Source organism: Falco biarmicus, chromosome 1, assembly GCF_023638135.1.
Source record: "Falco biarmicus isolate bFalBia1 chromosome 1, bFalBia1.pri, whole genome shotgun sequence".
Classification (NCBI taxonomy): Eukaryota; Metazoa; Chordata; class Aves; order Falconiformes; family Falconidae; genus Falco; species Falco biarmicus.
In genome coordinates, this window is record NC_079288.1 from 102,456,299 (window position 1) to 102,482,811 (window position 26,513).

General features: G+C 44.4%; 1 protein-coding gene across 2 annotated transcripts in view; it reads left to right on the plus strand.

The window, feature by feature from the left end:
- The first annotated feature begins 447 nt into the window (after positions 1–447).
- Positions 448–26,513, plus strand: part of ADAMTS3 (ADAM metallopeptidase with thrombospondin type 1 motif 3) — a 134,808-nt gene continuing 108,742 nt past the window's right edge. Inside the window, exons 1-3 of one of the 2 annotated variants that reach the window (XM_056354428.1) lie at positions 448–510; positions 4,882–4,909; positions 13,120–13,520. In XM_056354428.1, coding sequence (XP_056210403.1) covers positions 487–510; positions 4,882–4,909; positions 13,120–13,520 — 453 coding nt within the window. In that variant the 5' untranslated portion in view covers positions 448–486. Of the gene's footprint in view, positions 511–3,620; positions 3,961–4,881; positions 4,910–13,119; positions 13,521–26,513 lie in introns of those variants that run through there. The other variant, XM_056354420.1, reaches the window with a different exon arrangement.

The following is a 26,513-nucleotide window of genomic DNA, read 5'->3' on the forward strand; positions in this document are numbered from 1 at the left end:
CAGCTTGTTTTACCACAGGCTAATTTTTAGTGATAGTCTGTTTTGGAGAGAATAGAATTAATGCTTCCCAAACTGACCACTATTAAGAAAGGATGGAGACTGGCAAAGAACACAGTAGATCAGAAACTCAGTAGATTCTAATGACTCCTAAATATCAGGAAATGTCACTGCAAAACTGAATATTAAATCATGTGTGCATACATGATTGGTGAAGACCGAGATTTTTCTAGACTGTAGATATTATTCCTAGATGTTATAGTTCAGTTTACTAGGGTCTTATCTCAAAAAAAATCTAGTATTTGAAAGCTGTTATGAAACAGCATTGCAAAAACTCCTGTGTAGTTCATTTCTGTTGGTTTTATAGAGGGAATAGTCTTCTTTTAAAGTATCTCAGTTTGAATTCTTGCTCCAATTAAAACTTGCTTTGGACTTGTTTTGTGTTGCAGGCACTTCTGCTGTGAGAGAACATGAGATTTCATCCAGACCATGCTCCAGAACCTTTATAATCAGGTAATGCCATATTTTAATCACAGTGTTGAGCACTTACTCCCATGAGTATTATCCTTGCACTCCAGAATCTGGCCCTGTGCAAAACCTTTTAGACTTCAGTGTCTAAGGTTTTTGCTTCAGGGCCTAACCTTGGGTTCATAAAATATTTGTAGCTGTCAGCCTAGTGCATCAACAGAAACTGCACAGATGCAGAAAGCCTATCTGATGAAGCATTAGGAAGAATAATTTTAGAACTGCAAATACTTAACAGACTTTTAACAGATACATATACATATGTACATCCATATATACATATATAATATGTGTGTGTGTGTCAGACTTGAAATACACAGAGGAAAATCTATGATTTCTTTGACATTAGTATGTCCAAATTTGTCTGTTAGAGATGAGAAATGTCTTCAACTGCACTTTCAAATACTGCCTTGTTTTAAGTTTGTTGCAGATACTGAGTCTTATATTAGAAATAGCTGATGAGGCATCCAATTTTAACACCTTATTTATGCTCTCTTACAGTTCTGTGAAACCTTGGTTCTTTGCTCTCAAAGACCGCAAAACAAAGTACCTGCTCTGGCCTCCAGGTCTGTCTTTTGTGTATCTTTATTTCTTTGGCGTTTAGAAACTTTCTAAGCTAATTTGGAAAAGTTCAATCTAGGACACAACATGCACAACCTTATTGAAAGAATGTTCCTAAAATCACAAAAACAGCATTAAAAAATGCCAGAAGTTTGGTTCCCCGCACTGTTGTGTAACGGTTGGACCGGATGATCTTAAAGGTCTTTTCCAACACAAATGATTCTATGGCTTTCTGCACTTGGATGTTCCATTCAAAGTTCTGTTCAGCAGCGCTCCATGCAGCTCCTGGATGACAAGGAGCCATCAGAACGGCTTTTTCTGCAGAGTTCCTGTGAGATGTGCAGTGAGTTGCTTAAAGCAGCTCTTCTGGTGTATTGACCGGGGTGGAGAGCCTGACCTTGTACATTTGTAAAATTGTAGAGCGAAATCAAAAAGAGCACGGCTTGAAACTTAGCTAGATAAAATGGAAGAAATCGAGATCAAATAGTGAATTGCACCTATAATTAGCCTGCATGAAGCACCAGAGATCGTGCTGGTCCATCTGTCCACTGTAGAAAATGGGTGGTTTACAAAGCACTCAGGTATGTTGTATTATGGAAAAACCCACGAGGAAAACAACACTGTTGTTTTCAGGATTTGAACAATGTGCAGTGAAGTCTGAGGTCACATAGTTAGTGAAGTTAACAGAATGTGGAATTGCTGCACATTAAGTGAATGGTACCCGTTTTGTGCATGGGATGAGGGAAAAGTCCTGTGGGAGAAGTGGTGTGTTACCAAGTTAATGCCAGTCAGTGTATTAATGCGCAGACAAGAGGAAGCTTAGGCTGGCATCCTGAGTTTAGCGGTTCTGAATTGACAATTCTGATTCTGTGGCTTCGCAGACTTACTGTCCTTAACTCACCTTTTAATATATAATTACGTAGCTAGCAATTTACAGGACCTCAGCCTTTCTGATTCTGGTCTTTCCAAAAAGTAGCTCTTGTACAATATGCAACTACCCGCTGTTATGGTCCGTGGAGTGTAACAGGCTGCGATGCTGTTATGCTTGTAATAATGGATACATATCCAGGCATTCCTACTGTTTCAGGAAAAAGTCCTTTGGGTTTTTTTGGTTGGTTTTGGTGTTTTGTTTTTTTTATTTTGTGTGAGAGAATATAACACAGTTTGGGACCTGTGTTCTCTGACACAGCAGGGCTGCTCCACAGGCTGGTATGGTTAAAATATTCAAGACACCTCCTGAAAATCAAGACTGGAGGTCTCCTCTTAAACGTTGCTCTGAGGCAACTTGTAGTTGCAACTGAGGTTTCATAGAAGCAGCATTTTCCTTTTCCTGTAGATGTATGATGGTTTCTGGCAGGCAGTTCAACTGAAAAGATGATTATATTTATGCTTTCACACGTGCATTCTGAAACCCTTTTGAGTAGCACCAGTCCGCTTGTTTGTGCTAGATGGAGGCCAGTGTAGAGACGTATTTTGGTTGGTTGTGACAGATCACAGGAGTGGTAATACACAAGGTACAACAGAACAGTCTCATTTTAAATGGGGATCCAGATGTTTCCCGTATTCACCATCTCTCGTAACACTAGCTGATCCTGACCCTGACAAAATTCAGTCCTTGCTTCGAATGCTGCTAAAGCGTGAAAACGCAGGAGTGTTTTACCTCTGGCTCCCAAAAAGTGTTTGTAAAGCTTTTTGTTTCTCCCCTGGGAATACCCCAGTGGTATCCATTACCAACTTGTTACTGCATTGCCTCAACTGTGTAACATCTTCTAGGCAAATATAAGGGACCAAAAGCGTGTTCTTGAGGGGTTTTGCCCTCAATCTCTATGTGAGTGGATTGTGGTTTCCATCTGGGCTAGGTGATGCTGCCTGTTGTGCAGCAGAGGTTTGGTTGTGCGCCAAGCTCCCAGGCCGGAGGGCAGAGGCGGCTTCGTGACCAGACTCTGGCCCGGTGGGAGCCTGGGGGGCTCCATAGGTTTTGCTGCACTGCCTGGGGTTGATCAAGGTTGATCAAAAACGAGAACTTGGGGATGTTGTCATAGGCCTGGGGGCTCTTCTCGAAGCTCAGGTGGCTGGTGGGGTGAATGGCGGGAAAGTAGTTTTTTCTTTGCAGAAAGCCTGTGGGTTGCAAGCACGTGGGTGAGAAGTAGTGGGGGGGCTGAGCACGCTGAGGGGCCAGTAGATGAGGGGGTTTCTGTGTGTGCATGCAGGGGCCGTGTTGATGGTAGGCCGGGCCACCTCAGGTGCGGGGGCTGCCCCTGCCACCTCAGCCCCCTGTCTCAGCCCGCCTCAGGTGCAGGAGCTGCCCTCGCCGCCTCAGCCCACCACCTCAGGTGCGGGGGCTGCCCCCGCCACCTCAGTCCTCCACCCCACCCGGCCGCCTCAGGTGCGAGGGCTGCCCCCGCCGCCTCAGCCCGCGGCCGTGCCGTGCCGTGCCGTGCCGAGGGTGGTGGCCCCTGACGTCGGTGTGCCGGGCCGGGCCGAAGGCGGAGCCGCGCTCGGGGGCCGGTGCGGCTTTATTAGCGGCGCAGGTCGGGATGCGCGGCGCAGGCAGGGCGCAGCGAGCAACAGGAGGCGGCGCGGAGACTCGCCGCCTCACCGCCGCTGCCCAGCCCGCCCGCCCGGCCCCGGGGCGCCGGCGCTAGCGGGGCGCAGCCTGCGCTGCCAGGGGCGGCCCCGGGGGGGGACTCGCCGCCGCCGTCGCAGGGGCGAAGAGGAGGAGGAAGAAGGAGAAGGCGCCCGGCAGGAGGAGCGGGGCCGGCAGCGTGCGGTGTGGCTGGGCGGCGGTCCCCGGGCGGCCGGCTCGTGATGGTGCTCCTGCCCCTGTGGGTAGTGGCAGCCGCGCTCCTGGGGGTCCGCGCTGCAGCCAGCCGGCAGGTGAGGGCCGGGGGGGCCGGACCTCCCTCCCTTCCCTTCCCCTCCCTCCTCTTCCCTTCCCTTCCTTTCTCCCTGCAGGGAGCAGCCGCGGGCCTCTGCCCTGCCCGCGGGGTCCCTCTGCCAGCGGCCCCGGGAAGCTGCCGCGGCTGCCCCCCCCTCCCTCGCTGCCCGCTCCGGCCGGCCGGCCCCGGGCTGCCCCCAGGCGCTCGGCCGGAGCGCGGCTGTCGGGGCTGGGACGCGCCCGCCGCCGTTCTGCTGTCGCCCGGGGGACGGGCAGCACCGGCCGGGGGCTGCAGATGGGCTTTGACAGCTGGGGAGCCGCCGCCGTGCCCCCCTCCTTGTCCCGAGCGTGTTCCTTCCCCTACCGCACCCCGCAGACGCCCTACCCGGCTGTCCGCTCTCCCGGCGGGGCGGGCAGCCTTTACCGGGCAGGCAGCATCCTCGGCCGGGCCTGCCGCGGCCGGGAGCTTCGCCCGGTGCCCCGTGCTGGAGCTGGGCCGGGCGCCAGGCTGCGGGCCCTGCGCTGCGGGGCAAGGCCGGTTGCCTTTCTCCTCCTCTGGCACGGAGGGGACGGGCAGCTGTCGGCAGCCGTGCCCCCGTGCCGTGGGGAGGCCTGCCTTGGGCCGCTGAACTTTTTTTGGCACAGCATCATGGTGTATAGAATGGGTTGTTCAGCATCAGGATTTCTTAGCAGCTCTATTTATGTTAAACTTCTTATAGACACTGTCAGTACGTTGGTGGGAACAGCTGCCTGTGCAGTTAAGGAGAAACACCATCCCTGAAAACCAAAAGCAGAAATGTAAAAAGATGGTGCAATACCGACCAAGTAATTTTTCAGCCTTCTCAAAGCACTCTGCTGTCGCATGTTGCGTAGCGATGACACTAACAACTTTGTGCATGTGTTTCTTTTCTCTTCTGCAGGCTGGTAAAGAACAACAGATCCAAATAGGTAAGTCTTTTTAACTATTATCGCTGCTATCGCAATAGAAATAAAAGTAGTAAGCTCAACAAAGTAGTGTCTTTTCTGGAAAAAATTATCTGTATGCAGGCAAGCATTCCCTCATGTACCCCTGCACCGTTGCCACCCAGGAGCATTTTAGTTGTGCAGGGATGTGGCATTACTTGAACTTGCATGCTCTCGCCTTATGCCTTCCTGCATCCCAATACATCCGCGCCTCCCTTCTTAAATATAAACCCACAGAAGTTAGAAATTGCAGGATGCTTAAACTGGCCATCTGAATAGAATGGCACATCAGCTCTGGGCCAGATGCTTTGTCTTCGTTTCTTTGTTTCTGAATCAAGGAGGAAATGCCTACTCTGTTTGGCTGGCACCAACCATGTCTTCATAGCATTTTTCTTCTGTATTGGAAGTGTTCAACCTTTTCTTTTAGCTGGAAAAAAATTGTCTGATGCTGAGGGCTCTTTGTATTCTGTTGGTGGCACAGGGTGCTTGCTGTGTGCCTAGCGACAGCAACACGTTGAGAACTGATATACTTAGGTAAGATGTTGTAGAGCAGCAAAGTTGGTGTCTGTGATGAATGAGGGTACTGGAGTGAAAGGTGCTTGTTAGTGCCCGCGGGGTACTTGCTCTCTGACTCTTTTGTAAAGACAGGAAGCTTCATGTAATTAAGAGCATGCACAGGCAGTTTAGTTTCAGGAGATCTGCCTTCATTTAAACTAACAGATAATTTAGTGCTCTGTGGGATGGAAGAGGTTGCGGAAGGAAGGTTGTGGAAGGACGTGGAAGCTGGTGTTCCCTCTCCCAGGGTGTTAGTGCAAAGGTATGGAGTCTCACATACTCCTTAGCTTGCACAGTTGTGAAATGAGCCTTTTAACAATGTGCTGCTGAGTGTGAGTGTCTGCACGCCGGAGTGTGCTCTGGAGCTTTTCAAGGAGAGGAGCGGTAGCAGTGGGAACAGACCCCAGGCAATTCTATTTCCAGTCGTTGTTAGACCTCCAGTACTGAGGTTTTGGTTCAGGTTTTGAACTGAGGTTTTGTTCCAAAAAGAATTTCAAGTATTTATCTAAATTTTGGAGGTCTTGTCTCAATTTCAGTTCTGGCACTGCATTCTTCTGGGCTTAGGTTGATTTCCACTGTGATCAGTGAATAATGGGAATTGAGACAGTTAGGTACATTTAAACCTAACTGGCAAACAGACTTTTTTTCCAGTGGTATGCTGATCCTGTATTTTATTTCCAGTCGTTTCCATGAGAAATGGATTGTATTTGAATTTCAGAAACCATAAGCTATACAGGAATGCGTCTTTTAAATTACACAGTACATCAGACAAAATTCCTTAATCTGGAAAATCACTTTTTGTCCTTTAGCTTTTTCCTTTCTTTCATGCTCCCAGCTTTGCTGTAGTCAGGAACATTTGAGGCACACCGGAACTGCAGGAGAGAGATGATAACCGCATGGCAGAGGGTGAATTGGGCACCCCATGCAAAGCCCCAGGTCCGTGTGCTCAGTGTGGGACGGGCTGTCTGCCTGGTTCTCATGGCACCTGGGAACCTTGTGCAGCTGATGTGACCTCATCCTCCTCTACCTGTCTCTCAATTATTTTTTCCCCTCTTCTCTCTACTCAAGGTTGTGGAAAAAATTAAGGACAGGTGGGAGGTGAAGAGAGCGTTGGCTGGTGGGTCTGTCCACTTGCAGATCCATGAGTCCATGGTCCCAAGTGTCCCGTGGTGCGGCTAGGCAGTACAGGACCCCTTTGGGATGGGACTCAATGTCGATGGGAGCCCAGAAGGAGTGAGCTGCTGGCCCATCTCTGTCTCCTCAGCACAGCCACGCTGCATCCTCAGTAGTTTTTTGGTTCAGGCTAGCAAGACTGAGAGTCTTGATGGCTCTCCAAGACTAGACTGTTTGCGAGTAGCTCTGGCTTTCAGGGATCGATGGTGCTTTGTTGAGGGGAAATCTGAATTTTCAAAGCAGAAATAGCCAGTTAACACTTAGAGTCATTGGGATTTGTCCGACGCTTTGCTTTAAGACTTATTATTTATTTGATCCTGTAAATTCTGATTGAAAAACTACAGCTTACTCGGTTTAGAGTTTTAATGACGATGGTGCAACCTGCATTCGGATTGCCTCCAAATGGGCTGTCCTACTTTCAAGTCCCTATGAAGTGTCACTTTGCATCGGTGTTGTACGTTTTGATTTGGCTCAGGGCTGGCTGCTGTCAGCAGCTAATCTTTTCTCATAACCTGGAAAGTCACTTAAGACAAATTAAAGCATATAGGATTTTATTTATTTTCTTTTTAATATCGGTACAGAATGTATTATAGAGGTAGGGAGTTACCCAAGTTTAATTAATCATGTTAATGCAAAACATACTGCAAATGCCTGGAAACAGTCAGGAGGAAATCATACTGTTGTCACTTGTGAAAGAGTAAGCCTGGAGGTTCTGGCACTCGGGTTGGTGCTGCATCTTCACTTTTCCTGCCTCAGCCTCCCACGCAGCAGAGCCTCATTGCTGCTTCGGGAAGAAAATTCAGGTGTCTGACCTGCAAAATGGCAGTGCCAGGCTGCCCTGCCGCCTGGATAGAGCACGTTTGCCTGCAGTTCAGCAGAGACGGTGAAAATACCACCAAGAATTTCTTGAGCGCTCTCTATCCGTGGCACAAGCTGACAGTGAAGTGAAGGAATTGAGGATGCTAGAGAGTGGTATATACCATGTGATCCTCTCTTCTTGCAGTCCCTTGCTTTTATTCATCTAACTTGCAGTGTCTAGCACTGAAGTGTACTGCGTTGCCTCATCCCTGTTGAGGTGCCAAGTTGTGGGGGAATTCTCAAGAAAACCATCCCCCTTTTCTATCTTGTCTTTCTCGCTAGGCATTTCTGCCACCTAAAGGCAGCCAAATACAGAGTGAATGGTAGTTCTGAAGAGATTTAGGTTGTTGAGAGGTACCAAAAGTGCTTCTTCATTTCTGGAAACCAGCAGCCAGTGACAAAGGCAGAAAACAGTGGTGGCAAAACCCTAGCTAGGGTCGTCTTGTTTGTCACTGCACCGTCTTGTCTTGGTGTTAAGCAGCACTTTGCTAAGTGACAGGAACAGCTCTGTGCTCATCCTGTTGTGGTATCTCTGGGATAGAAGGGTAATCTCTCAGAACATGAGACACCTTTTTATTGAATTGCTGTCCTCTTAATTCCTAAGCAGCAAGTAATTATTTTTTTCCCAGTACTTCCACTGCAAAGCTGGATGTCTGCCCTCCAGCAATCTGATTATATCATAGCTTGTGAATTCCTTTCAGAAGAGGCAGGCACAGTGATGTTCTGGACGTGTTATGTTAGATCCAGTCTTTTTGCTGAGGTAGCTGAGCTTCCAGCCGTTAGAAGCCACATTTGGATACAACCTCCAAGAGAGGAGGGGGAGCTCTGGAAGCTGAGAGTAGCTCACTGGTCATCCCATCATGTCAGGGGCTCGGCATATGATGCTGGGACAACGTGGATGAGATGTTCTCAGGAGTTCCCGCACATATGTTTCTTTGCGCAGTACCCAGCATCTTCTCTGCCGAAACAATTGTGCTCTTGGTATAATTTTAATAGGTTTCCACATTGCTATTCCTAATTGAGAAATTTGCTAGCAACATAGAGAGGCAGGAGTGATTACTGCACACAGTAATTAATCTAAGTCTCATTGCTGTGGCTCAGAAGATGTTTGGGAAAAAACGATGCTGCCAACACTTGCAGTGGACGTAATTTCATAGGTCATGGTGACAGATGAAGGAGCTCCTGTGATCTAAAAATTACTTTGTTCACAGAAGTGGGTCCTCTGGCTGCAGTGCAGAAGGCTGGAAAAAGGAGAGTCCTGTTAACAAAATCTATTTACGTGCAGTGTGAGCCAAAAAATAATCAGAAAAATCAACACTCAGTGAGGTTTAAATACTTTTTAAAAGAAGAAAAAAAGTAATGTCTTAAAACTTGGGTAGCTTGGTGTAGACATAGAAATAATTTGTCTGAACTTTCAGAAATGTGTTCTTTTCCACTGATTTCAATTTAGACCGTGCTTTTGAAATTTCTCTTAAGTAGATGTTTATGCATTTGGAATTCTGCCGTGAGCAACCACATAAATGATTTTTGATCAATGTATTTCACAAAATTGTATGCCTAAAAAAATAATGCTCTTCCAAATGCAGGTGATAAAGTCTAGGACTTTTGAACCTTCATTGTCCACAGTGGTTGTACAGTGCCAAGACAAATGATGTGAGCCAGTTGTACTAATTCTTCAGTTTCATGTGTATTTGAGGGAAAAAAAGTATGGAGAGCCTTCTTCTGAGGCATTGTCTAGCTAATTATGTTTTGGCACACAATGAAAGAATGTGATGTTCTTTCTTAAGTGCTTCCTTTCAACTTAAACATTGTGCAACTGGAGCAGCAGTTTAAAGCCCGATGAAAAAATGAAGAAAATTTGAAGTGCTTTTTCTATTGCTCTGTGTTTCTTCTCTGATCCCTACTGTAAGCTTTGAATTAGCAGAACAGATTGACTCTGAAATTTTAGCGTAGGAAAGGGAACACCTACAGCTGGAATAGCATTTCCTAAGATCATACAGTCTGTGGAAAAAGGGTAATATAAGTCAGTGGAGGAGTTTAGATGTCTTCAATATTCAGTCATGTCACATTTAATTTTAATTGCCTTTGAACAAAAGGCATTTCCTCTTCTAGCTCAGCATTCAGAGACTCTGGAAAAGGCTTTTGCTGACTCAAAACCTTGACAGTTCTTATTTTCCACCCTTTGTTCCTACCCTCTTGTGGCTAGCTGGCTGTTCTTGTTATTAGCAAAATAACTTTTTTTTTTTGCCTCCGCACGTAGAAATCTGGGAATACTGCTGCAAGATGTGCAAAGCAATTTCTCAGTTGTGTGGTGAACTCAGAATTTGATCACCAGACTGTGGTCTCTGGCACTGAATGTCCCGCTTTAAAAAAAATAATAAAATAAAGCCACAAAGAGGCGAGGTAAAAGGAGGAATGTCAGTCTGTGAATGAAATCTCATCGCTGAAGCGCAGGGAATGTGAGGATCTAGATTTTTACTTTGACCCAGTTAGGATGTACAACCCAGCCGCTCTGCCTCCTTGTCGTGACCTGGTGTCTAATTAATAAAAATTAGTTTAGAGTTTTAGTTTGGTCCCTTCTCTAAGGAGAAAGATTAGCAATCCTTACTCAGAATTCCCAGCGTTTTAGATGGGAATTATCTGAAGGATAATGTCCTAATTAGGATACTGGTTTTAGAGCCTGGTCTTGTAGGTGTATTGCAGAACAGGTTGTGTTGGCTGCTACTGAAAAACACAAGGTGACTGCTGGCTGTGGGACATGGAGTTTGTTTTCAGAACAATGGTCTTGAAAATGATAAGGAATTTTCACTTGCCTGGGATATTGTATTTGTATATTAATTTATAGTGCAAGAATTTATATGTCCACATACATCCTGCTAGTATCATACGTTGTTTTCCTGTCAAATCCCTCACCAAGTGGCATAAAAGAAAACTGGGGAAAGAACAAGTTATATGAAGCCATTGAATGTATGAGTGTCTTAAAATAAGCAGCCACTGCTACCAGGAGAGAGGAGCTAGCTACTGAGCTTTTTCTCTGTTAATTCTCAGTTCCAGCATGATTCACACTGGGAGCAGGTAAAAATTAGCTCTTTTAATTAAGTGTATTTATTTGAGGAGTTCTCAGTGGCACTTTGTGGTAGCATCTGAGCTACCCAGTTGTGGAGATTTTTAAATGAAAAGTGTCAGTTGTATCACTCTAATATTGCTTTGGCTAGTTCTCTTGGGAAGAGAAGAGCTAAAGAATAAATATTTCTCTGCTAAGTGTCTTTTTAACTCTCACGTGGTCTAATACGCAGGTGATAAGATGTAGGCATTGCTCCAATTCTTGGCAGCGGTTTGGCCCACAGCTTGTCCTCGCCTGGGAATCTCTCTCCTTCTCCTTTAACAGGATGAAAATTGGACACTGAATGTCCTGATTACTTCCAGATTACAAAGGTCTTGCAGAAAAGATAAACTCATTTGATGGACTTGTTTTACAGTGATGTGAAATTACTTAAGGCAATGGGAAACACGTGTGTGTCCTGATGCAGGGCTGGAAATGAGATAAGCGATAACAGGAGAAGACCTTTCTGTGAGCAGAAGAGAAGATTCTCTTCCTTTTCTCATCAGTGCCAGAGAATAGCAGAGGGCGGAGAAGGAAAAAGTGACTCTCTTAGGTTAATAATGCTATTTTCAGGATACAGGTAAGGTACTACATAGAAAGAAGCTTTTCTGGGCGGTGTGGGGTATATTATATTCACTTAGGCAAATTCAGAACTCAATTCAAAGGTTTCCAGTAAGTTCATGCAGCTGCTAATTAGGCAGGAATCCTGAGCTGGCCGGTGAGAACCACAGAAAAATGATAGGCAAATGAGGCTTTCATGACTGCTCTTTTTCTCCTGTGGCATTGCTTGCATGGCCGTCGCTTCTGCAAGTTAGCTTTGGGGTAACTTCTGCTGGAAGGTGGTTTCCCACAGCCTTGTCTGGCCACACCATTCAGGTGTCCAGGGGTGCTCTGATGCTGGTTAGAAGTATTACAGCACTGACTTCCCCTTGGAAGCATGCCTTGTGTGTAGGACGTGTTGCCTTGGCTAAGGGTCCTGTCTTTGAGCTTCTGTTAGCATTGCCTGAAGGTTTCTTGAGAGCTATCAACAGAATGCAGTTTTGCTGTTTTCATGTCTTCTGTGTATTACAGTAAAGCACACATTTTAGGTACAAATTTGTCCGATTCTGTGTTGTGTTTTTTTAAAAATAATTAGTTACTCTGTTGGTTTTGACCTCTGTTACTCAAGTTACACAAAGAGGAAGGGCAATAGCAAGTTGCTGAGTAAGGGGATTTCTCAGAGGAGATCTATAGAGGGAGTAGTTACTGCTTAGACTGCTGCTAACATCAATTAATTGATCAGTGGTATATGATAACCACTGGATTCTTTTCCCTATTTCGGTTTTCTAAACTGCACAAATAGGTATGGAAATTGCAGTTATAACCAAGCATGGCACTTCATTTTCCAAATCTTATGAGAGTTCTTGACATGGGAGCAAGCAGTTCTGTTTAAGGTGTATGAAGGAGTTGCATGGCATTTCTTACCAGAGCATTCAAAAGGATCGTTGCCTCTTCTGCAGCTATAAAGCAAAGCTGAACCCCAGGAAACTCCACAGATAAATGTAAATTAATATCTTTTGGGTTTCTTTGTAAGTTTTATGAAAACAATCTTATGAAAGACCTGGCTCTTGAAAATTCTGGCATGTGGAGGGTATTTTGCATGTGCTTAGTGTGTATTCCCGCATCTGTGGTGAGTGTCTGCTTGAGGTGTGTAACTGGGCATGGCTTCTTGTGTTTGTTCACATTGGTGTGATCCATATGCTTTCCCTGAGGTTGAAGCGGCCTTCCTCTCACATTATCCCTGGTTTGTTGTACCTTGCTTAATATGGGTAGACTTGATGATCTTAAAGGTCTCTTCCAATCCTAATGATTCTGTGTTGATGTGTCAAATGCTTTTCTTCTTCTTTCTTACATGTCCTCTCAGTGTCTGCATAGAAGCAGTACAAAACATTTTTATAATAACGCTTGATGGTGTTAAGAGTAATAAGGGTCTTGCTGTAGGATACAGCAATTTATAAGCCTGAGGGTTCCAGCTAAAGAGAGCAGTGACGTGTACCTGGCAGTTGCATCGGTTTGCTTACAACCAGACTAGCTATCTAGTAGATACTTTAATGCACGTTGGTGTGGTAAGTGGCACTGTCACCTGTCCTTTTAAAAAATGTACAGGTTTTTGTCGTTCTCCAGCTGAACTTTTTGGAGTGATATAGAGTAGCTCTAACAGGAATCCTAAATTGGGAATTTTGGAAGGGGAGATGCGAGGCTGAGGGTTCCTACCCATCTGGCGTTGGATGTTAGGCCTGACCATGCAGCAACGGTGTTGTGTTGTATTGTAAATGAGCTGCAGCTGGAGTGCTCCCTGAATGAGCATAGCCTGTAACAGCCAAGGCAATGGTCTGTTGCATCCTTGCATCTACTGTTCGTTTTGGTGACACACGCTTGTGTGGCTGCACATCTGGTCTTCAGTCTTCAGGCTTGTTCTATGCTCTTGTTCTAATTTTAGTTTGGTTTTGGGTATTTCTCTTGGCAGAATTACGAAAAAGCAGACCGAGACCGTATGGGTTAGTGATTCCAATTAGTACCAATGCAGACGGAAGCTACATCTCCAATATCCTCTCTGCAAGTCATCAAAGAAGATCAACGCGGGAGGTATCCCAAAGCCCCAAACAGCTGTATTTTAATGTCACTGCATTCGGAAGGGAATTCCATCTCCGGCTGAAACCCAACACTCATTTAGTGGCTCCCGAGGCCGTAGTGGAGTGGTATGAAGACTCTGTTGAAGCTGGAAATGATGCTGGTAACACGAGTCAGACTAGAACAGCTACAGAGAGATTATGGAAGCGAGAGCCCCTGTGGACCAACTGTGCATATGTGGGAGACATAACTGACATCCCAGGAGCTTCTGTGGCTATTAGCAATTGCGATGGTCTGGTAAGGCTTGTTTAATGGCATTAATGTCTGGTGTTTTACCACATTATATACAGCTTTTGTTGCTTTTAACTACATGTTGCTAATGATATTAAAAGAACTTCATTTCTTAAATCCTTTAGAAAATGCCTCAGTACGTATTGATGTATACAGTCCTACTGCTTTATTCTGGGGTAATTTCTCTGAGTTTCATGGACAAAGTCCTTAATGTCACTGGTGTGAGAGACAGGAATCAAACCGGTATTTTGTTGGTTTTCTTTTTTGCTTTTGTGAGGTGTTACAAATGGGAAAATTAATAACCTGGTCATTTTAAAACTTGAATGATGAGCTTTTGGTGAGTGAATGTAGAATTTGGTGTCCGGATTGTCACTGTGTACTTCTTGGGTAGCAAAATTACAGGCTGCCTTCTAGTCGAAGAATAGCAACAGATTTAAGTTTTAAAGGGTTGGTTTATAAAATAAACATGCTTTTTGTTTTCTTACATGAAGTTTTGCTTCATCAGAAGGCATCATTCAAGTATTGAAGGGTTCACACCTATAAATGGCTCATTTTCAAAACTGCGCTGCCCAGATTGCTGTGTTAGTTTAAAATGCATGGTATTTCATTGTGGCTTCAGCAGATGCTGTGACTGGCTTGGTACACAAATCCCATATTGAAAGACTGGGCATATATTGAGTACACATACCATTCATTAATTCAATCATGCGGTAAAGACAGCTAACAATACTTACCTTGTACTCCTGAAGTAGCAGGAGCAGTGGTGGGACGTGACTGCAACATCCAGGAAGATGAATTTAGTAGTTACTCTACTAATGTTCAGGAGAGGAATCCTATGAACAAGTCTGCAACATGTATCCCTTCTTGGAAAAGGGTTTCCCTCATTCCATCACATGCCATATGTTAATGATTTGATTCCATTTTGTGATGAAAAACGGCTAGCAAACCTCCTTGCCTCTGCAGCGTGTCTCGGTCACTGTATAAGAAATTGCATAAATGTCTCAAACTCCTACTTTGGAGCCTAGGGTGATGCACAACCAAAACTTTTTGACTTCCCTTACTTAAAGAGAGGAATTACTGCCGGTGTTTACATCTGAGATGATCAACTAATGTTAGTTTGGCATGTTTTGGTTGTTTTTGGGGTGTTTTCTAGGAGAATCTGTTGGTGGTGTGCTGTGTTCACAGATGCTACGCAGACAGATATAGCTTCAGAGGTGGCTCTTACAATGAATGAGACCCCCGGGTTGGGAGCTGTTTTAGAGGTAATCCTGAATGAAGATCTTGTGTTAAGTGAGACAGCATGTTAAGACAATAAATTGGATTAAATGGAATTAGATTAAGGAATACAGCAGCTTCAGCAGAGATTGCCATGTGGCTGACAAGCTGCTAGTGTTGTGTTTTCAGTTGAATAAAATGAAGTAGTTGCTGTCTTCACAAACCTCCACATGTATAAGAAGACAGCACATAACAAAGGAGTCCTAAGAACAAGAGGTTTCTCGGTTGTGTGGCTTATTGCCACTCTCTGTTCCCATAACACCCAGGAGAAGCCCTTCATGTGTTTTCCATGGTTTTAGGGACCAGACTAGGAGGACTGTGCTTTTTGGTTGAGGAGGAGAGTGGGTGAACGCTCCTGGGTCACTACTGTCTTTGTTCACCCCAACCCAAGCTGTTTTGTGCAGTCTTTGAGGGGCTTCTTCAAGCCCCTGAACCACCCACCATATGGCAGGGTTGGAAGCCAACCTTGCCCATGCTGCTTTTGCACCCATCTTGCCAGGACTCGAGCTGCTGCACTGCATTTCACTTTCCTGCCTGGGAACGCCTGGGCCAGTAGAGAGCCACTGTGGTGGCTTTACTGCTCCCTGCTTCGGCCAACCAACATGAGAGCAGCTCACATGTTGAAAACCATCTTTTTGAGCACTTTTGCTTGCTTACTTTACCTAGCTGTTGTAACAGTATTTTGGAGCTCCGAGTGTGAAATAAATAAATAATCTTGAAGATTGATGGGATTTTAGATCTATTATTTTCTTCCTCCCACAGCTCCAAGGTTAGCAGAAGTAACTTGAAGTTAGCATTTCTGTCTTCTTTCTTGCTGTACTATGCATCTCTCAACCAAGCTAGAATATTTGATCCTCAGTGTATCCTGAATATGTGAAGAGTGAGATAATATGGCTTAACAGAAACTGGAACAAGAGTGAGAAATTCTAGGACCAGGTGTCTGTTAGAAAGATATATTTTCAACTTCAAAGGAATTTAGATGCTCTCCAGCACAGCCAGCTAGGTTCTTGCCTTTTGGGAGAAGAAAGGGAATCACAGTGGTAGCAAGTCACTCAGTGTGTAGCTTAGAGAAGAAGTTTGATATTGTAAATAACAGAAAAAGAACACTTGGCTTGCCAGAAGTTGGCAAAAGACCTCACAAATTTTATTTTGTGCCTGAGGGGATTTTTAATTATAAGTCATAAGATGCTGGCTGATGGTGGGGCAAAACTGTACTGTGCTAACACATACATCACAGACATTGCTGAATTTTGCATTCTTTAGTGTTTTCTCTTAGCACTAGATGTGTGGTTATAAGGAACATAAGGGTGCTAAGTTTCAATTCCTTGATCATAAATATATGCAATAATTGGCATTTGCACTAGTAAAGCAAGATTTTGCCCATGGTCTCTTCCTGAATCTAAACTTACATTTAAAAACCAAAATATTTGAACACTTTTGTTTTGAAATAGTTTACATATCTACTTCTGCAGTAAAAGTCATCTGCATGCTATCAGTTTTGCAAATTCCTATCTTCACATCTGCTTAATATCCCTTGAAAATAACCCTGATTGTTTAAAAAATTGCATGCGTGTACATGCACTCGTCATAGCAAAAGAACAATTAATTAGTCATGTAGATGCTGTGTGTTGGTTTTGTTACTGTGTTTCAGACAGCTGGTGCTTCCGCAGGTTTCCGTTGTGCATTTGTGCTGTTCTTTTGGTCAAAATAGCAACACTTATTGTCACGATATTTATAGTTTATCAAGTAATTGCCAGACTTGCAGCAAAACTTGTCACTGAGTTACAGTCATCAAGCGAAATCATCCTTCCAGTGTTCAGATGGCATGTGGAGAAAAGTTCTACATTGTCTCACTTCAGGCGGATTGTGCAGTCTGTAGTGCCTCGCAGAATTTGTCCTTCTGGTGCCTGCTATAGTTATTGCTGCTTTTATCTAGTCTGTATGTTTGTGTTAGTAAAGCTTGCTCTGTGGTGGCTGGCTGTTGAAGTTCAGATGGTGCTGGCGTAATGCAGAAATGTCGGCCCAGCACTGGTAAGAGAAGAGTGTGGTGAAAAACCCAATGCTTTTTCTAGAAGTTTATCCTAGTGTTGTGCTGACATTCATCAGCTGAAAGCAGTGGCGTCCTTGGGGTCTGTGGGCTTGAGAAATGGAAGCCTATGATCTCTTACCAGAGGAGGGTAAAAAGAGAAAAGCTCTTAATAACTTGGATCTGCTGATGGTGAAATGGTAGTTTCAGAGTCCGCAGCCTAGATTTAAGTCCACTGATCAATCCCTTGCCCTTTTTTTATTTGGCTTTGGTTTAGTCAGTGTTCAGAATGTGTTGTAACGATGGAAGGACATACAATTGTGTGGGCATGACAAGGCCAGGCAGAAGGCTCTGCTTACCCTGACAATGCTTGCAGGGTGTGTGTGCTCCCCTCACATATTCATAGTCCTTAAATGCTTGCGTTCCTGTGTCTCATTTTTGTCTCCTTCTTGCTTTTCCTTCCTCTTTAGTGCCTGTACAGTAACATCTCACCTTGGTACTCTTTTGCTGACCATCTCATTAGGCTCAGACTTACAAGGGGGAGTAAGTATTAGTAAAGGTTATGGCAAGCCTTCAGGCTTGAGTTGCCTTGCCCCTTCCCTGTTTACATATGAGTAGTGTCTTCCCTTTTGTCCTCCACACAAAGATCAGATCATTCAAACTGTCATGAAGAACTTAATTTAATATACCTGATTTAGCATGTCAGACCATGATAAGGTGCCTTCTCTTCTGGATAACTGTGGGAATGTGGTTTATGTGTCTGTGCACTACATGAAATGTTTCATCTAACATAGATTCCTAAGCAAGGTACTTAATCTACTCCCAGGTAAGCATATTCTGGACAGTATTTTTGTGTCTGACTCATGTGGTAGGCCTCCTGTTTTAAGATGCTACAGACGGTTGAAGGGCCTACCTATTCAAAAGTTAGTGAAGGTTTTCTGACCTTGTAATTCATTGCCAAGTATTGGTGCACATCTAGAGGAGCATATGGTTTAGGAAAGTGGGAAAATAACTGCAAGATGTTCAAGAAGGTGGAACTCAGTTGTTGGCAGGTGGCACTTTTCATGGGCTGCTTATGCCCAGCATGGTACTCTATCTGCTGCGGAAGGTGCAGTAAATGACCAGCCTCCAAAAACCATTACAGGTGATTCAGATTGTAAATAAACAGAACACAGCAGACTTAGCTTTTAGAAATAAAAAAGTATAAAAGTTTGTATCAGTCTCTACCTTTTGTTGTAAAGGTGACAACTTCAGGTTCTCTGTTAGCTTTCTTCCTTTTGTAACAAAAGCCGGACAATTGTTGGTATGCAATGCCTTTACTTACACTTTGAGCTGTGTTTTTATAGACAAGTATCTCCTTGTTTGAGTTGTGATCTTGTTTATATTCACACATATGCAATGCCAGGTGGGAACGTTGGCTTATGTTTCTTACAGAGCGTTAACCTTACTTGTCCTAAATGAAAGGGCCAGACCCAGTGCAATGAATGTTTAATCTTTGACTTCAGATACCAAGTAAAATGTGACTTCTTTTCTTTATTGGAAAACTGTGGTCTTCAGGGCCAGGGCTGCACACACTCATTTGAAAGTACAACTGTTTGCAAATGGAGATCTTCACTAGTCTACCTGCCTTTTAGTGTTCAGCTGTCAAACCAAGGAAATCCTTGAAGACAGACCAACTGTCAAGAATAAAAACGCCCAAACCTGCTCAGATCTGTCATTTCTGATGTGTTGTTCCTCTCTTGCTTATTGTCATCCCTTTTTTCTAAGGGTATTGAGACTTGAAGAAACTTGTATGCGTCTTTATGATCTATGCTTTTACACAAGTTCATGTGCAGCTGTCGGTATTTTGGGAATTTCAGCATATCCTCAGAGTTTGCTTTTGATTTTCTGACGTGAGTCCCCTAGCACAGACCTCTTGCAAGTAGGGACTCCTTAAATGTTAGCCTTTGCTTTTGTGTCTTAATTCCACCCTTTGTGAGAGGAAGCTGATGAGGGTTCCCTGCCCTCAGTGGTTCTGGCATTCTTTTCAGCAATGGTTATAGATTTATTTGAAGTGTCAGAATAGAAGGATGTACAGAGATGTGCACGTTATTTCCTTCTGCAAATATGTGTGAAATACAGGCTGTGGTATCCCTGAAGGTGTTTAAAAAACACATAGACATGGTGCTTAAGGACATGATCTAGTTATGGACATGGCAGTCCTGGGTTAACAGTTGGGTTTGATGATGTCAAAGGTCTTTTTCAACCTAAATGATTCTATGATTCTGAGCTAAGGGATACTTGCACAGAGACTTAAGCCTAGGTTCAGGAAAAGCCTTAAAAATACACTTAGGTTCAGTCATGCGGTTAAGTGCATACTGGGATCTAAGCAGTTTCGGAGCATTTCGATTTGTTTCAAATGCTTTTTTATTACCATTTTGCCATCAAGACTGAAGTATTAAGACTCATTTCTTGTTCGTGTGTTTGGTACTAATGCATCGTTTCAACATGATTTCCCCCAAGCTGGCAAACTAAACGGATAAACAGCTTTCTGGGAGCTGCTGGTGCCTTATCTCAGTGTATTAGAATAGCATTTTGCAGACAAACACTTGAACTGCTGCTGAGCATCTAGTTACAGCATGTAGGATACTCTTGGTGAGGTTATTTCCAGCATCCTGAAGAAGAATATTAGGGAGCCACTGTTGAGCAGGGGTGCTGTGGGAAGGTGATCAGGGCATCTGGACTTCTTGGTGTGACAGCAGTGAGCATCTAGTGGGGTGCAGCTGTGGGTGCTCTCAGGAGGGCCAGGATGCACACTGAGGCTCAGAATGGGACTATCCCCTCAGTCCTGGAGGTCTCTCCCAGTCCAGGCTGGGAGCAGCGTGGGAAGCTGTGCGCTTCCACTGCCCAGGCTGCAGCCGGGTGGACATCTGGTAATCCTGTACCTTCTGGGAGCGTGAAACACAGGAAAAGGGAATAAATGGCTAGGGAGATAGAACCGCGTCCGGACTGTGCGCTGCTCTGCCCAGATGGCAGCAGTGTCTTAGACTGATTTAATGTTCTTATATTCGTGTGCCCTGCCCTATTGCGCACTTCCCACAGTAATTACATCCTTGCAGTGAACTCCTTTAACCTGCCCTGCCTGTTCTTACCACTTGAATTTTGCTATACTTGGCAGCCCTGCAGACTTATTAACTGGCTTGATGGGTTGCAGCTGCCTCTTTGGATAGACAGACCCCATCTGGTAACCTCAGCCTGTCCTCCCTGTTTGACTGAGCAGCCTTCGGTCACTGTCAGACTGGGCTTGGACTTCATCCCTGTCGCCTCTCCAGTATGCAGCACTTCCTACTAATAGAGTAGAGGCTAATACAGGCTTTTCAGATGTAGCAGTCCACAGTAAAGGGATTTCTCAAAGTTCAGAAGCTCCAATAACTTGGAAACCCAGTGCCATCATGTTGCTTATTTAGGACTTCAGGCTTCTTGCATAAAACACAGAGGGATGGCTTTTGAGAGGGAAGCTGATGGTGATTGAAGTAAAACGGCAATGTAGTGTAAAATAATACAATGCAGACATTCTTTTGTATGTCTAGTTTGCTTCTCCTTGAGGTTCTCACTCAAAACAAGCGGGTGCATCATCCTTACTTTGTACCGTAGTCAAAGTTCATGCAGATGGTTCCTCAAGCTCCATTTATTTCTTCTTATTTGTTTTTGTAAGCTCTTCTAAGGAGGCCAGATTTGGGCTAACAATAGATGTGCCTCACTTCTCAGCCCTTGGGTCTCCTTCTCTCCTCCAGCCTTGCATATCTCCCATTCTCAATTAAAAGAAATTGCCCTTTCCACCATAAACCCTTCCTTTTCTTCCAAAGCTGTTATCGAAACTCATTTTTGTAAAGCTTTCTCTGTCACAGTAAAATGCCAAGAGAATTTCTGTCTGCAAGACAGATACAATGGGTAGGTGCATGAATTGCTTGGAGAGCATTAGCAAAAGATGATGTGAACAGGAAGAAGGTCTGAAGTCTTCCAAGTCCTGGCTCAGCTCTTGCCCTTCTCTGCCTCCTGCCCTGTTCCTTGGGGAACCTCAGCCTGTGACCAAAGTAAGAATAAACTCAATTGAAGAGAAAGCTCTTTTTTTAGAGGTGCAGGGAGACTCTCCTTGCTTCAGCAGGTAGTTGTAGAAACCTATTGTTTGTACCAGCTTCTGGCTGGCTGTTGAAAGATGGTGAGTGGGGGAAACCTCTGTGCTTTGTACTTGAGTGTACATAGTAGGAAGTAGTAAGAAAGGTTATGCTCAGAGTTTCCACTTGATTGTATGCTTTACATTTTCAAGGCTGATTGAACTGCTAATTCCTCCTCTGAAATGATAATTTTCCTATGGGCTGCAGCTCCCTCTCCCTTTGTTCCAAGGATTGTGTGGTCATAGGAAAAACTGAATAGATATACAGTAGTACTGCTATGGACTTAACATAGACCAAATTGGGCCAAAATATAGAGAGCTGCACAAATATCTTTCATAGCACGGAAATATGTGATCAGTTTGGGTAATAGGTTTTCCAAATGGAAAAAGTTGTCATGTATTTTTAAAATGAAGCAGAAAAAGCTAGAGTCCTGATGGTCTTACTGACCTGAAGAGATCCCTTCAGGAGCTGTTGTTCTGCATGGAGAGGGATGGGAGCAGCCCTGTCTGCTTCTGCTTCCCTCTGTAAGAGGTGCTGAGAAGAATCCTGGCTAAGGAATAATGGGGAGTGTGGCCTGATCTAGTTAAATAAATAAAACAGATGAAGTACATCATGCATTCCCCCCCATCATGGTCCCTGTCTGTCTGACTAATGATACAAAGAAGGCTCCTGCTGTGGCAAAGAGTGTGGGGACTGCTGGGGAACATCAGCGGAAGGATTATAGATCCCTTGGGCCTTGGAGTGTGAAACAGGACCAAGAAAATCCCTTCTGAGAGATGGAATCATGGAAAAATTTGAGAATTTTTTTTTCTCTTCCTCTCTGGTAGCCTTCCCTAAGCGTGATTTCTCAGGGGGAGAAGGAAAGAGCAAGAACTGGGACTGTAAGCAGACTTCAGTGAGGTATTTGAAGTCTAACTTTGAAGTAACTCCATTTTCCCCCTCATCACTTTAATTATAGTAATTCCGTGCTTAAAACTGGGCACTCATGATTCCTGACGCAACACTGGGCTGCTGGAGCCTACATGGTTCCTCCAGGGCCCCAGCCAGGGTTTTTCTGCAACACCGCTGTCCTATGGACATGGCAATTAGTCGAGGTGTCTGTACAGGACACTGCAGAATCTTTTAAGGTTTTATTTTCTAGGAGCTTGACAGTCTCCTGTGTAAGCTGTCCAAAGATTAAGTTCCTTGTCCAAAGCTTTAAGTTCTGCTTAATCGGGGGAAAAAAAAAGGTGGGGGGGGGGGGGGGGGGGGGAAGGGGGGAAACCCATTTCTGCTTGCTTAATAACAGCCATCTTAACAGAAGATGTCTGTTTTAATAGTGTTTGTAGTTATTTTTGATTCAGAAATGAGGTTTTTCTTACTTAACAGCATATCCATTCCAAGATTAATGTATTTATGGATTCTTCCACATTATTAGCCAGATAAAATATGTCTGAACACATCAACTTCATGCTGTGTGCTTTTGGCTTCAGTAGCAGCACAAATGAATTCAAGATAGTGCAGATTTACACTGTGTGTAAACCTACTAGGTAATAGTTATATATGTATCTGTCTTAAATCTGGAGGGCTGTCCCAGCCTGGTTTTATTAAGATTGCTGTATCTGCTGTGAAGATGCTGGGATGGGTTACACTTCACATGTTTTAAGACAAGCCTTATATCGCCACACATGGTTTCCTAGACCTCTGTTACCAGAGAGAACTTTGCATCCCTTGCTTTATCAGAAAAGGTATTTAAAGTACAAGCCTACTGAGCAGTTTTTTTTATGGTACTTTAATTGCCCTTGGATCCCTTCCCCATTCGCTCCTCCTGCACTATTCCAGTAATGCCATGGTGTCAGCTTGCTTCCCAGTTCCCCACTCGGGTGTCTGAGGGTGACTGTGTGGGCCCATGCATGTGTATATGGGCATGTATGAATATTTTATATATAGAGAAACCTTTTGCTCCTGAAGAGGAGTGTAGCAGTTAAACTTGAAAATAGCATTTTTTTAAAGTTTATTTTAAAATATTTTTCATGTGGCATATTTTAAGGAAAGGAAGTCTGTGTAAAGTAGTATATTTTAAGTGTGCATTACTGTCTGGAGGTGTTGTGTCTTAAAAAGCAGAATGACTGTGTTCTTATTGTCTCTCTCTGCTTACTCTTCATTTCACTGATGGAATAGCTTACAGAGGCGAGAAAGCGGTTCATCTATGAAAGGGATGCTTGTTTATGGCTATGAATATGTGAAAATAAACATCTGTCATGCGTGGATTTGGACAGGTTTGAGTTTATATTCCAACAGCATGTCCCTACAGAACAGTTGTGGTTTTACAGCCCTTCTTGAGCTAATCTTAATGGAAAATAAATTTTGCTAAGCTCCTCCTTTGCCCTTTGTATGTAGAGTACACCTATACTAGTGTTTCTGTGGTGTGGGTACTCTGCAGAGGTGGGGAAAAAAAATAGAAAGTTTTCCTATTTCTGCATAATCCAACAAAAACATTATCCCTTCATTTCACCCCTGGGATACCACTGGGTCTGCTCTTGAGTCCAGATTTTTCCAGACTGCAGAGCCCAGGGGGAGCAGGAGCAGGCGCTGAACACTTCACGGTCCCTGTCAAATGAGTGTGATGGAGCTGGCATAACTAGTGCTGGCTTTGGTGTCACATCAGTATCTGATCCAAAACCTTTCCAATATCGAGTGTCCTCATCCTGGCACTTGCTTTTAAGTAACCTGTTTCATGAATAGCAACACAGTGAAATTCAGTACTCGTTTCATCAATGTTTGTTCTGTGAGTATCACTCCAGAGTAAATAAATTTCTGCTGGCATTTGTGATTAGGTGGCGTGTGGCTGAAAAATGAGGTTGGTCTGAGACTTAAATTGCTTCCACTTACTGGAAGAAGTTCCGTTAAGCTTTCAGGGTTTAGCAACAGCTTGCTGTAGCATCCCAAATGTAGCTTCCAGCCTCCTCAGGAGTAATTTGCAGTCACTCCATGGCAAAATCAATGATGAAGGGTATTGTAGGATTCATCCTTTCATAGTCTTCCCTTGCTGATGCTGTACCACCTTTGATTTTCAAGATTCTCAAGAGCACAAGTCTTATAAGGAGCGACTGAGGGAACTAGGGTTGTTTAGCCTGGAGAAAAGGAGGCCCAAAGGGAACCTTTTCACTCTCTACAACTACCTGAAAGGAGGTTGTAGTGAGGCGGGGGTTGGTCTCTTCTCCCAGTTACCATGCAATAAGACAAGAGGAAACAGCCTCAAGATGTACCAGGGGAGGTGTCATTTCAATATAAGGAAAAAGTTTTTCACTGAAAGGGTGGTCAAGCATTGGAACAGGCTGCCTAGGAAGGTGGTGGAATCACCACCCCTGAGGTGTTTAAAAGATGTGTAGATGTGATGCTTGGGGACATGGTTTAGTGGTGGGCTTGGCAGTGCTGGGTTAGTGGTTGGACTTGATGATTTTAAAGGTCTTTTCCAACCTAAATGGTTCTGTGATTCTTCTGCTGTCTAAGACAGAGAGCAGGGACACATCGCCGTGCCGTGGGGAGGCAGCAGGAGGCTTGGGCTGCTGAAGCTTGCTGCTGTCACCTAGGGCACTGCCATTAAAGTCCAGCCTCCAGGTTTTAGCTTTTTGGTGGATTGGAAACAAGTCAGAATCTGGCTTGAGTTTCATTTTTGCTGCAGTTTTTAATATTGATTGTTCTTGCCTTTCTTCAGCTTAGGCTATCGGAGCAGGTATTTCAGACAGCAGAAAGACTTGTCCATTCCTGTTAATGGGGAGTGTTTTAATGAGACCTCGGATGAAAGTTCCTTAAGCTTCTGGAGTGAAGACATGCTCTGCCAGAGCAGAAGCAGCCTTGCTAGCCTGACTTAGGTCCTGCCACACTCCCCTTGAAATCACTGTTACAACATGTGGTTGTTGAAACCTTAGGAGACCATATCCCAAGCTGATGTTGTTCCTCAGTAGGTTCCTTTTCATCACCTGCCCTGCTTTGCTTGTAGACAGGAGATAGATGGAAAACCAGAATGATCTGTTCCTTCATGGCTGACAAGCAATTCAGAGTGGAGCCAAGCAGTGTAATTGGCAAGGGAGTGATGCCTGAACATTTGCAGACACTGCTGCATGTGCGTCTTGCGGTACCTTCTTGGAAGTAGTCCTGTGTCACAAATACCTTTCCATCAGTACTCCTGATGGCAGCCTTGTGTAGGCTCTCTGTTTTGGGAGCTGCTTGCCTGCCTGTGACACTTTCATTCCACAGGAGTAAATGAATTCCTGGCCACAACAGATGAGTTTGGGAGTCCTCAAATGACAGAAATGACTGACAAGGCACTTCTGGGGCAGTTTGGATGACAAAGGCTAATAGATATCTACAATAGCCCAAAGATATATTTTGACCTTTGGGTTTCATGTCAGTTTGTAATTCTGGTCCCTTGGAGCAGTCAGTTGGCCTCTGAATTGTTTTCCCTGACCTAGAGCTTCATTCAGAGACCTGAGAGCAAAGGTTGTCTGAGGTTTGTCCCCTTCTTCTGATGGCATTGGACTGAAGAAATGAGCTCCTGAAGTAGCCGTGGACATACCCTGCATTGTGGATATGCTGCCTCCAAACTCTCTTGTGTTCTCTTCCCTCTCTGGAGCTTATTTCTTCAGGACAAAATTCAGAATGTAGATGGGATGGAAACTGCAAATTTCTTATGGGATGTACATAGACATGCCACATAAGTCAGCTTGTTGCTTTCCTTCGTCTGCAGCTCCCTCTGAAAGATCACCTGGGCTGGGGGGCTCTGAATGGAATGATTTTAAGGGATGGTGTTGTACAAGGTGCTGGAATTCCTGCAATTTTTTTCTTGGCAGGCTTGAAAGGCTGTTTCCCTCTTGGGAGTCCCTTCTGCAGATGGATCCTTGCAGGATGAAATAAGGTTGGAATGAATAAGGGAATAGTTTCCAGCAGCCTGCTCTTAAAGTTGCCGACACTGTCAGGTTTTGAGGTGGTGTTGGGCTTCTGCCTAGTTGAACCGTCCCTCCTATATCTGTGTCTTTTGCAGGAATGTGTTGCTTTAACCGTAAGTATCAAATAACAACTTTTTCTGGGGAAGGATCTTACTATTTCAGTACCTTCCCGAAGTGGTACTGAAGGATTGTGTTTCAGGTAGGATTATTTCCACCCTTGTACTGCACAAGGAGTTGGGTGGCACACCGGCAGTGCAGTAGATGGGCGGTAGCAGTAAGAAAATAAGAGTTTAGAGACTAAGACTGCTTGTGAAACAGCTGTTGGGGCCTGGGGAAAAAAATAAGGGAAACGGATAGGAAAAAAAAATTGGTGAATGCATAAGGCTTCCTTTATCACATTAAATAGGTTCCTTTGCTTTACATTTACTACCTACGTTTACAGCTGTGCTTACTACCTTTCCATTTGTCTTGCAAGAGTTTTTTTTAAGCCGGTGTAAATTGTAATAAATGTCTGTTAAAATGTTTTAAGTGAATTGCTGAGCCCCTGCTCTGCCGTGGTTGATCTTTTAAGATCAGAGAACTGCAAGCTCTCAGCACCTGCTGGCACCTCAGAAGG